This window comes from Odocoileus virginianus, chromosome 20 (genome assembly GCF_023699985.2).
Source record: "Odocoileus virginianus isolate 20LAN1187 ecotype Illinois chromosome 20, Ovbor_1.2, whole genome shotgun sequence".
NCBI lineage: Eukaryota > Metazoa > Chordata > Mammalia > Artiodactyla > Cervidae > Odocoileus > Odocoileus virginianus.
Window position 1 is genome coordinate 56,771,207 of NC_069693.1, and position 12,079 is coordinate 56,783,285.

General features: G+C 44.5%; 1 protein-coding gene and 1 long non-coding RNA gene across 12 annotated transcripts in view; one reads left to right on the top strand and one right to left on the bottom strand.

Moving 5' to 3' along the window:
• Positions 1-11,819, top strand: part of ADAT1 (adenosine deaminase tRNA specific 1) — a 36,308-nt gene extending 24,489 nt beyond the window's left edge. For 7 of the 11 annotated variants that reach the window (XM_020883968.2, XM_020883977.2, XM_020883973.2 and 4 more), the window contains one exon: positions 11,486-11,819. In XM_020883968.2, coding sequence (XP_020739627.2) covers positions 11,486-11,645 — 160 coding nt within the window. In that variant the 3' untranslated portion in view covers positions 11,646-11,819. Of the gene's footprint in view, positions 1-2,206; positions 4,038-6,403; positions 6,513-11,485 lie in introns of those variants that run through there. The other 4 variants (XM_070451520.1, XM_070451523.1, XM_070451521.1 and 1 more) reach the window with 2 other exon arrangements.
• LOC139029963 (uncharacterized) lies at positions 4,712-6,282 on the bottom strand. Its single transcript, XR_011482313.1, has 2 exons — positions 5,850-6,282; positions 4,712-5,081 (listed from the first exon to the last, which is right to left on the bottom strand). It is a non-coding gene; the product is annotated as an uncharacterized lncRNA (long non-coding RNA).
• Positions 11,820-12,079: the final 260 nt, after the last annotated feature.

Sequence of the window (12,079 nt, forward strand, 5' to 3'; positions counted from 1 at the left end):
GTTCAGTAATCACTAGAAAAACTCACAGAACTCAGGAAGGCACCATACTTTCAATTGCCTTTTATTGTAAAAGATACAAATAAAGACAAGATAAAAGAAAGGACAAATAGGGCAAGGTCTGCAAAGGTATCCAACCTGCTACTGCTGTGTCCCCAGGATGCACCACCCGCCATGTCACCTCAGCATGTCACTGTCTGTCACCAACCAGGAGCCTGACACACATTTTAGTGCCCAGAGTGTTTATTGGGGTTTCATCATCAAGCATGAGTTATGGAATCACTGGCCACACAATGTGACTGAACTCAATCTCTACCTTCTCCTCTCCCCACCCCAGGATGTCAGATATCAGATGACTCAGGGTCCCAGCTTTCTGATCTCATGGTTGATCTTTCAGCCACAGCCAGCCCATCCTGAAACTATCTAGGGCCCACCATGAGTCACCTCATCAAGCAAAAAGTTGAGATCCGAGGGGTGCACCATGAATAACAAAGACACTCCTGTCATCAAGGAAGTTCTGAAAGTTTAGAGGTTCCCTCCCAGGAACTGGCAACAAAGACCAGCCAAGTTCTTTTTTATAGAACAGTGGGGAAGCCAAGGAGTAGCTAGACACTTCCATATGAAGAGGCTACTACCTGTTTTCATCATGTATCCTGCAGTCAGTGTCGATGCCCTCCAGTCATCCATGGTCAGTTTGCTTGTTTCTTGTCTGGAAGTCAATCAGATTGGAGCTGGGTAGGTTACTATATGTTCTATGCGTTAAAACAAATCTGGACTTAGGTAAGGAGAGACTTCATTTGAAGGCTTTGTTGCAAGAAGAGACGGGGCCTGTTTCAGTAGGCGGAGAAGGACTAATGCAGTAGCAAGAGCATCACAATCTTAAGGTCTGTAAGCCTCTCGAAGAGCAGGTGCAATGGAGAAGTTCTGTCTAAGCAAAGTTAGAGCTGGAAATGGGGGAGTGGGGTGAACAGGTAGTGTGACGGGACCATTGAACAGGAAGTATCGGTCCTCAGGAGGGGCTGTTAAAAGAAAGGGTTGTTAAACCTGCCTACACTGGCTCAGGCAGAGAGTGACTCAAAGTTCAGGGATCTGCAGGAAGGAGAGAAGCATAACTGGTAATTAATATTTGATTAAATTAGCAGGCATGTTGACTAGATTTCGTCAGTGGGTACAAACAGTTCAGCTAATCATTAAGAGACAAAGAATGGGTGTTTGGAGGGTCTATGTCTGGCCTTGTCACAGGTAAACCAGGGGGGCATCCATGAGTCTAAGTAATGAAGAAAGGTGGTTCTTTCCAGTCTGCCATTTCCCACAACACATAAATATAGGAGGGAGGTTTCTTAACCATCGCTTGTTTTAGGAACTGAGGGCTCAGGTCAAGTTTAACATTGTCATGCATGTAACTCCCATTCATTAACCGGGGAAAAGCTGTGGGAAATTGATCAAAGGATTAGAATCACTGTCTGCTACAATTAGCAACTCTGTTACAATTAGCTCTGTGCTGTAGTGAGTGAAGAAACAACTTGGGTCTCCTAAGATCTTGACAAAGAAGGAAAGAATAGAAGCAGGGTAAAACCTGAATCAATGAGATATGAGCCTCAGTTTCTTCAACTATGAGATGACAAGGACATAGTTCAAGGTCAGAGTTGGGTCAAGAAGAGGACTTTGAGAAGCCTGACTCAAGTCTGAGCAAAGGAAAGAATCTTGGTCTCAAGAAAATCTTTTTATCTGGGTGTAAGTAAGACATTACTCAGCACATTAGCCTTTCTTCAGCAGTCACAGACACTGAAGGATTTGGGAAGGGTGTTGGCTTTCATTACTCAGGAGAATATGACTAAGGTGAAAAGTACTTTGGGAAAATGCAGTTGAGAAGTTTCTAACGGCTCGATCCTGACAGTGAAGATTATAGTCATGTAGAAAACTTTAAACCAAGTAGTAGATAGTTATTCCTTTTTATCTGATTCCACCAGGACCGAAAAAAGGGAAGGAAAAAAAAAACAGACTAGTATTCTGTTTATTTTTACCTGTTTTAATCCCGTGTTGTTTTGTAGTGACTTTCCTAGAGTCACTCTAGGACAGCATAACAGAATCCTTCCGTTCCTAAGTGTCCTGTAATAAATGTGTCTGGCCAGTCGCTGAGGTGTCTTGCTGGCCACAGTGGCGAGCTGTCCAGTGAGAACGTGTGTGCTCGGTGGTGTGTGTGCATTAGGGCGCAGAAGCTGGCAACGTACCAAGACTACAAGGAGGCTGCATCCACTTACCAGCAGGCCTGGAGCGCACTCCGGAAGCAGGCGTTTGGATCCTGGATCAGAAATCCCCCAGATTATCACCAGTTTATGTGAGCAACGAGTTGTTTTCCTTTCGTTCATCCTGGACTACCACCTTCCTACATGCTAAACGGTCTTAGATTTTCTTGTGGCTGATCAGGAAAAAAGACTGACATCTACCAGAGCGATAGATCTCTTCTATGTCGGTTGGAATTTTGGACATGAAACAATCTATACCTGATTGAACTATGCTTTCAAACTGTGATGCTGGAGAAGACTCTTGAGAGTCCCTTGGACAGCAAAGAGATCAAACCAGTCCATCCTAAAGGAGATCAGTCCTGAATATTCATTGGAAGGACTGATGCTGAGGCCAAAGCTCCAGTACTTTGGCCACCTGATATGAAGTACTGACTCATTGGAAAAGACCCTGATGCTGGGAAAGACTGAAGGCAGAAGGGAAAGAGGGCGACAGGATGAGGTGGTTGGATGGCATCACCAACTCAATGGACATGAACTTGGGCAAATTCTGAGAGATGGTGAGGGATAGGGAGGCCTGGTGTGCTGCATTCCATGGGATTGCAGAGTCAGACACAACTTGGCAACTGAACAATAACAGTACTTGACTGAAGTAGCTCTCTTAAAATAGCATCTTGCTAATGACCTTGGTGTGTGTCCTGTATTTCATTTCTTCTCTAAGAATAAGAATTTGGAATGTGATGCTGTAAAAGTACTCTGCACCAGCTCCACTTCCTGTGTTCCTCATTGATTCAGCAGGTATTTATTGGGCTGAGATGATGTTTGAATCTCTGCAAATTTTAGAGCTTTACCTGTCAAAATGGGCATGTATTTTGTATAGCCAGCCTTGCTTCCTTTGAAGAACCATCCTTTCCTGCTTTATCCCTGAGACTGGGGTGAAGCGAACTTTCCTCGTTGACTCCAGCAGGAGTTGGAGTTGGAGTTGGCTCACGCCAACACTGAACAGTCCTGGAACTAATACCAGGGCATCAGGAAAGACGCCCGCCCTTCTCATATCAGGAGCTGTAAGCACCAGGTAACCTGAGACTGCCTGGGGCTGCCTTTGCCCACTGCACAGCCAGCCACCTGGAGAAGGAAGGTGATGAATGAAACAGCCCAGAGGATGAAGGCTCTCGTGACCTTGTCTGGATGCCTGAAACTAGTGCCCACTCTGGACTTCAATGATGAGACATAAATTGCTCTTGTTATTTTGAGTAAGCTCATTTGACTCTGTTTTCTGTGACTTTCATTGGAAAGAGTTCTGTCTAAAAGGCCAAACAAAAGTCCCTATAGCAACTCAGCAGCACACCTAGAAACCAGGCCTGTTTTTACTAACATCTAGTATTTAACTCTCAACCTCTTCACACTCTAATATACTGACTGGAAGTGGAAGCTCTCCATGTTGGGATTACTCAAGGACCTTGTTGGTTCTTTAGTATTTCTTTATAGCTTTAAATATTTTTAATAACAGCTTTATTGAGATGTAATTCACATACCAAAAAATTCACCCCTTTAAAATGTACAGTTTAGTGATTTTTAGTATATCCACAAAGATGTGCAAAATCACCACAATCAATCTTAGAACATTTTTGTTCTAAACTGGGGGTGGGGGGTGCTATGTGACCCAGTACAGTGCCCATCAGCAGCCGCTCCTCACATCCCCTCAACACCCCCACTAACCCCAGGGAAGCAGCAGTCTACATTATGTCTGTATGGATTTGCCTATTCTGAACATTTTATATAAATGAAATCATACAATATGTGGTCTTTTGTGACTGGCTTCTTTCATTTAACATGATGTTCTAAGACTCATAATGTTGTAATGTGAATTGGTAACATCATTCAGTACTTTATTCCTGTTTATGGGGTAAAAACCACATTCAGTTCTATGGATATACCACATTTTGTTATCTAATCATCAATTGATGGACTTTAAGGTTATTTCCACTTTTTGGCTATTGCGAATATTGCTGCTGTAAACATTCATGTACAGGTTTGCTTGTGAACATATGTTCTTAATGTTTTTTAATTGCAGAAGTAATACATAAGGTCTCTTTTTTTGCCTTGTTACCATTGTCACTTCGGGAGGGGGCGGGGGCAGGGCGGGGAGTTACGTGGCTTCTGAACTCGCAGTTCCCCAGTCGGGGACTGAACCCAGGCCTTGCAGTGATACCATCGCGTCCTAGTGACTGGACCCCCAGGAATTCCCCAAGGTTTTCATATTGAGCTATCCTTGAACCTTATTCTATGAGGAATCCTTTTAGCTGAGAGCAAAGACAAAAACCTCACTACCAAAGGCCAGACTTCCCACATGCTGCTTTAATCAGCCCTTTGCCTGACCTGGCCCCAAATCCTATGACAGGAGAGTAGTTAAGACACTTCGACTGGCAGAAGCTTTTATCCACAGAAGACTATGCATTACTCTCAAGAGATTCTGTTTTCAAAGATAAAGGTTTATTTGAGAATGTAAGGAATTAGTGTCTTTTCTTTCCTAAAATTTATGGTGTTTGTCACATGTGTACAAAATGTACCTTCAATTTAAGACTTTAGACCAGAGACTAGGAAGCCCTGAAAGCTAGAGACCAGAGGCGTTTTCACTTTGGACTCTGCCTGTTTTGTCAAGAGTCAAAAGGAGACCTTAGACAGCCCCTTTCCCTAGGTTTTGCTTTAATCTCTTAAAAACCCAAGTTTCGAATCTCACCTGTGCCTTCAAATCATATCTCTGTAGTATTGGCAGGTTCTCAGACTTCATACATTTAGATCATGTGTTTTTACTGATAACTACTTCTAATTTTTAAGTACCTGTAAAAAAAAAAAAAGAAGCTTCTTATAGAAATTTTTAAATAGACTCAAAACTAGAAAAGCACAGTGGACCCATCACCCAGACCAAACATCCATCAGCTGTATGCTGTTGTTACCTGATCTTTTCCCCACTCTGCTCCAATTTCATTTTTCTTACAACATTTTAAACTGAATTATAGCTATCCTATTCTACCCAATAAAATCAACAATCATTCTTTAATATCTATTATGCAGGCTGTGTTTAGTTTCCCCTATTGTCTCAAAAATCTCTTTTGACTACTGATTTGTTCAAATTAGAATCCAAACAACATCCACACAGTGCATTGGATTGATGTATCTTTTGTGTCACTAGTCTCTAGCAGTTCACTCTCCTTTTTATGTCCATAACAAATGGGTCATTTGTCCGGTAGACTCTCTCCCATGCAGGATTTGGCTGCTTATTTCCTCCAGTGTTGATAACCGGTTCCTCTCCCCCTCATATTTTCTATAAATCTGTGGTTACATGGAGAGGCTTGATTACAGCCAAGTTCAGTTCTTCCCAGGAGATTCTGCACCCTTCTGTTACATTATATTAACCTGGGGGAACATGACATCAGGCTGTCCCGCTTTCAGTGACTGATCAGAGAGTTCAGTGGTACCAGCATGATCTATCCCCTCACCCTTTCACAGAATGGTTTTAGTAGCTGTGGCTTGAGGTCCCCAAGACCACCCTCAGATTGAGGCAGTAGACAGACTCACAGAACTCAAAGCTATTGTCCTCAGAGTTACCATTTGTTACAGCGCAAGTTGGCAAAGAGAAAGGCACATGGGGAAGAGGGTCCGTACAAACTTCTGGTTGTCCTCGCTTGCTGACGCTCCTGGTGTCTCTGACATCTGACATCTTTGCCTTGCTGACCCTGGAGAGACTGCCCCTCCTGGAGCTAGCCAGTCCCAAGCCCGCTTTCCCCGCCTGGCCCCTGCCGGTCCCTTCACACTGACGGTTCTTGCCCACATTTCCTCCTCGCCCCCAGAGCATCCTGACCTACCCTGGGGCTTCCACGTGTGGCTCCTCCTGGCATGGCCTGCCCCCTCCTCCTGTATTCCAGAACACTCTCCAGGGGGGCTCACACAGCACAATGCTGGGGGGCCGTGACATCTGACCTGGCAGTGTGAAGTATCACTGCCAATCAGGGAGGCTCACTCGAGCCTTGGGTGCTGACACCCTCTGATACATAGGACAACCCCCCACAACAAAGAACTATATCCTGCCCAAGATGTCAGTGTTGCTGAGGTTGAGGAACCTGAACTAGGGATTATGAGGTGTTCTCTTTTTGTTTTTGGAGGCGCCCAAAGGCTTGTGAGATCTCAGTTCTGCAACCAGGGATTGAACTGGGGCCACAGCAGTGAAAGCCCCGAATCCTAACCACTGAACCACCAGGGAACTTCCAGATTGTGAGTATGTCAAAGTCACTGGAAACAGTTCCTCTCTAGCTCCTCTCTGCTCCACATCTATACACAGTTAATTTTGTTTCATTTCCCTTTCAATTTTTAGGGGGACTTTTTACAAAAAAAAAAAAATTATGTAAAATTTAAAACAATTTTTTTTTAAAAAAAGGTACATTCAGAAAGGTCTTCCATCTTTGTCCCGTGACTTCTGTTCCTGCCCCCAGCAGTAACCATTTTTTTAGTTGGTGATCAGTTCAGTTCAGTCACTAAGTCGTGTCTGACTCTTTGCAACCCCATGGACACCAAGCCTCCCTGTCCATCACCAACTCCCAGAGTTTACTCAAACTCATGTCCATTGAGTTGGTGATGCCATCCAACCATCTCATTCTCTGTCGTCCCCTTCTCCTGCCTTCAGTCTTTTCCAGCATCAGAGTCTTTTCAGATGAGTCAGTTCTTTGCATCAGGTGGCCAAAGTATTGGAGTTTCAGCTTCAGCATCAGTCCTTCCAATGAATAACCAGGACTGATTTCCTTTAAGATGGACTGGTTGGATCTCCTTGCAGTCCAAGGGACTCTCAAGAGTCTTCAGCAACACCACGGTTCAAAAGCATCAATTCTTCAGTGCTCAGCTTTCTTTATAGTCCAACTCTCACATCCATACATGACTGCTGGAAAAAGCATAGCTTTGAGTAGATGGACTTTTGTTGGTAAAGTAATGTCTCTGCTTTTTAATATGCTGTCTAGGTTGGTCATAACTTTCTTAGTGGGTGATGGACATTTCATATTCTTCCCTTTTGACATATTCTGTGAATAGAATATTTTGTATTTTTGCCAGTGTATCTTTTGGGTAGATTTTTTAGAGGTGGGATTCACTGTGTCAAAGTATAAATGAACATAAAAGTTTTCTTTATTGAAATGCCTCTTCAAAATTCAGCTTCTAAATACAAGTGCAAATGAAAAAGCAAAATGTAACATTCCATTTCTATAAAAAAGGAGGAAAGGTATGTATCTATGTCTTGCTAAACTAGCTCTGAATAGACACATGAGAACAGGCCTACGGGGAAGGCAAGAGAATGGCTGGGGCCTGAGAGCAGGAGGGAGACTTTTCTCTGAATACATTTTACGCTTGATTATTTTTAAAATTTTAAACCATGTTAGTACAGTACCTATTTTTTAAAGTAAAGTATATTTTTTTGCTGTTATTTTTTACATTGTTGACTGTGCTGTGTGGCATATGGGATCTCAGTTCCCCGACCAGAGGTCAGACCTGCACTTGCTGCACTGGCAGCACGAGATCTCAGCCGCTGGAGCACCAGGGAGGCCCCTGAAGTAAGATCTCAAAAAGAGAGAACGAACAGCACTTTAAACTGCAGAAGCACCGCAACATACTCAGAGGTGACATTATGTAGGGAAGAGGGACTCGGCATGCTTCAGGCGGCTAATTACACAGAATCTGTCTTTGCTCACAAAGTGTCTTCTGAAATCTGGCTCTTTCAGGGTAGTTTACATTTTCAGTATTGCCTCCTCTTTGTTCTGTGTTCACGAGTGGGTGCTAATGTTACGACTATGTGTGCATAACTTTTATTCTCTTTTTAGAGTTTTTAAAAGTTGGCTTGATTTAAATAATTTTGCGTATATATTCCATGTAGTCATTTCTGCCTCAACGTGTGCGGTTAAATGCCTTGTTTTCTGGAGCTTTTCTGTGCCAAGCATTAGCTCACTGTCTAGGGAGCCGACCGATGTGGAGAAAATGACCCGTGCTGGCTGCAGTGCCCCGCGGGGAGAGGCGGGGCCCGCCGTGGCTGGTGGAAGGCTCCGTCCACCTGGACCCTGGCAACACTTTTTGGCTTTCAGGCAACGTTCTGAGCAAGCTTTACCCGAAGTTTTCCAGTTTCCAAGACCCAGGTCCCTTGCTGGCAAGTCAGACAGCTTAGGACAATGTTAGGTTTTTAACAGCCACGCCATCCTGTGATGATATCTGGGGCAGGCAAGGGAGCTGTCAAGAGGAGTCCCCTGCAGGAGCAGGTTCTGGAAACTGGGAAACAGCTTCTAAGCAGAGAGCTAATGCGCATGTGCTCACTTTCAAGGGCTCAGGCAATTCTTTCCACTGGAACAAAGGCAGCTACTCTGAAGGAATGGTAGGATTCGCAGAGAGCCAAGGAGGCACTATTTTGGAAAAAGAAACTTGATTTTCCAAGCAGGAAGAGCTCTTTTTATGCCACATCTTGAAGAATCATATTTAATAGTTAGCCTCCACTTCTAAACGTGAATCCATTTAAACCTAAATATGTCTGTACTGGGGCTACAACTGACTTTCTGGAAGAACGTCCAGATGGATCCAAAACAAATCTTAAGCAGGACTTGTGGTCCAAGATGGGGAGGAAAATTCTGTAGAGACTCTTCAGGGCTGCAGGCAAATTCACATGCATTCGTTTCTTATTTCTTGAAACCAGAGCCCCAAAACTAATCAAAGGAGATGGAATTCAGAGCAGGGGTCATTACTGGGTGCAGGAAGATGAGAAAAGGGAGTCGAGTAGAAAAAGACCCAAGGCAACTTCTAGAATGATGGAGGCATTCCATGTTTCCACCAGAGAGCTGATTACATGGATGTAAACATTTGTCAAAATGTATTAAGCTGTACACTTAAGACCCGTGCATTTTATTATATGGAATCATACCTCAATATAAAAATGTTAAAAAAAAAAAAAACCTGGTCGTTATCCATGACTTAGCATAGTAGAATAAACTTTGGTTTAGATATTGAAGTATTAATAATTATGTCCTAGTACCAATTGTCACTACTTCCTATGTGGATGCAGAGAAAGCATTTACTCTCTGAATTTTAACCTGTCACCTGATTTAGAAAATGAGGCCCCACGGTTAAGATACTCAGTTTTTTCAACATTGAGATGAGATTTCTCACAAAAATTCTTAATTGGGTAGATGATGCAAAGAGAAATTTTCTCCAAGAAACTTAACTCATTGACACTGGGAGATATGTATGGACTCAGTCATGTTGGTTACAAGAGAGGAATGGAAATAATTTTTGTCTCAGTAACCGAGGCACTGTAATACAGTGTAGTAACAATGTATTAAAAAGCAAAGACATACCTTTTCTGACAAAGATCCATATAGTCAGGGCTATGGTTCTTCCAGTAGTCATGTACAGATGTGAATATTGGACCATAAAGAAGGTGGAGCACCAAAGAATTGATGCTTTCAAACTGTGGTGTTGGAGAAAAACTCTTGAGAGTCCCTTGGACTGTGAAGAGATCAAACCAATCAATCCTAAAGGAAATCAACCCTGAATACTCATTGAAATGACTGATGCTGAAGCTGAAACCCCAATACTTTGGCCACCTGATGCAAAAAAGACCCTGATGCTGGGAAAGATTGAAGGCAGAAGAAGAAGAGGGTGACAGAGGATGAGGTGATTAGATGGCATCTCTGATTCAATAAACTTGGACAAACTCCAGGAGATGGTGAGGGACAGGGAGGCCTGGGGTGCTGCAGTCGGTGGAATCACAAAGAATTGGACATGACTTGGTGACTGAACAGCAACAAACCCAGGCTCTGGATTTTCGTGTAGATTTTTTTTTCCTTGTCCCCGTGAGCTAGCAGGATGAGGAATTAGCTTCTACAACTGTGTTCAGCACTGCTCTTCAGTCTCCAAGTTCAGGACCTGTCTCAATAGGAAAAAGGCAAAGGCAGAAAGTCGCTCCAAGTGAGGACCCAGGCTGCCAAATGTTGGTCTCAAACACATGTTCCCTGAACTTGGGCTTGGCTCCATGAGAAGAGCTCACAATGGAAACAGTGATGGCTGTTTGCTCAGGCAGCCAAGAGAATGAAAAGCGCATTGAAACGCAGCAGTGTCTCCATGGGGAGAGGCGCTGCGGGCCCCCTGGGTGGTGAAACCGACCTGACAGCAAAGCAGGACCACAGAGCCCGTTCCCAGCACCCTTCTGCAGTTCAACAACAGGCCTTTATGTGCACCCTCTCGGGGAGTCACCGAGAAGTTAAACTGGGCAGCCCAAGCTTTGCCCAGTTTGCCCTGTTTTCACTGAATTTGATTCTGTTAATTGAGAGAAAGCAAAGAGTTCTTCTCAATGTGTGCTCCCTGTCCCTCCCCTGTAAGGTTTCACCAACTTCCTTTTTTATCGCTGCCCCTGGTGGACTGTTTTGACCTCCAGTGAGTGCCATTTCAGTTGGTATTTTCATGCCATACTCTCTGTCCTTTCCCCAGTGGTTTTATGACTGCCGGGCTGAGGAAAACAGCTGGCAGCCAAAGAACCAGGCTTTGGGGTGAGGGAGCAGGAGTCTCCACCGACTCCAGGGTTCGGTCACCTGTGCCGACACAGGCAGATCGTGCCTCCCGGTCCTCTGCCTCTCTCATCAAAGATGAGGGCCAATGTGAGTTACTATTTTGGTTACATGTACTTTGGGGAAATTCTGTTCTAAAATAAAGGAGGGCACATAAATTATGGTGCAAAGGTTGTAAGCCCAAATATATCCAGGAATAGGAAACCTTTAAAAAGTAGATGGAGTGAACTGGAAGGCGCCTTGTCCAAAGAGGAGCCATTTTGTTGTTGTTTGTTATTCTGGCCAATTGTTGCCAGATCTTCAGAAATTTTTGAGAAGCAAGAAAGCTGTATTTTTAGATACACGTTTAGGGGCCACGAACAGACACAGGCATTCAGTTTGTAACCTCTGGTCTAGCAGAACAAAGATGGATTTTGGCTACAGATCTGAGTTTGAGTTGTGGCTCCAGGAGGCTCTGAGTGTCTGCTCGTGGCTGGGTAAGTGCGTTTTCGGAGTGGCAGTATCCTCACCTTTGACTGAGGGTGGGGTGACACCCCCGGCAGCGGGGTTGTGGCCATGAGCCGAGACGCTGTCCAGCACTGGCTTGAGGAGGGCTGCCTGCCACGTGTGAGGGCCAGCCTTGGTCTCCTGCTGCTGCTCATAAGGGACTCTCTTTTGCAGCTTACTGATCCGGATTTCCAGAGCTGCTTCTGACAAACCTGAGAGATCATCCATAGAAGCAGCCTGTTGGGCAAATGATTTGGAGCCCCTTGCTGCGCACCAGGCGTTTGCTCATATGCACCACCCCTTCCCACATCTGGAAGCAGCAGCCCGTCTCTAGCAGCTAAGGAGGTGAGGAAGCAGGGCTGTTGATCACAGAGATATATATATATAGATCCTCCTACCTAACTCTTGGGGCCTTGCCTTCTCCATGTCAACCACCAGGATTTTTTTTTCCCCCTGAAGAAATAAAGATGAAAAGGGGAACTTTAAATCCCCAGTTGTGCTTTTTAAAGCATTCTACCATTCAGTCTAATGAAGAATGAGGCTTTTGAGAATAAAAACATTTACACTGCCTCCTAAATTCTCCTTGAAGGAGATGCTTGGGCTGCCCTGCATGGGCAGCCCTGGGCTGGGTGCCCTGGGCTGGGTCTTTGTGGCTGCACGGTCTCTTCTCCAGTTGCAGCGCTCCGGCTCCTTCTTGCAGTGGCTTCTCTCGTTGCGGAGCACAGGCTCTGGGCCTGCGGGCTTCGGCAGCTGCAGCACAGGGATTTG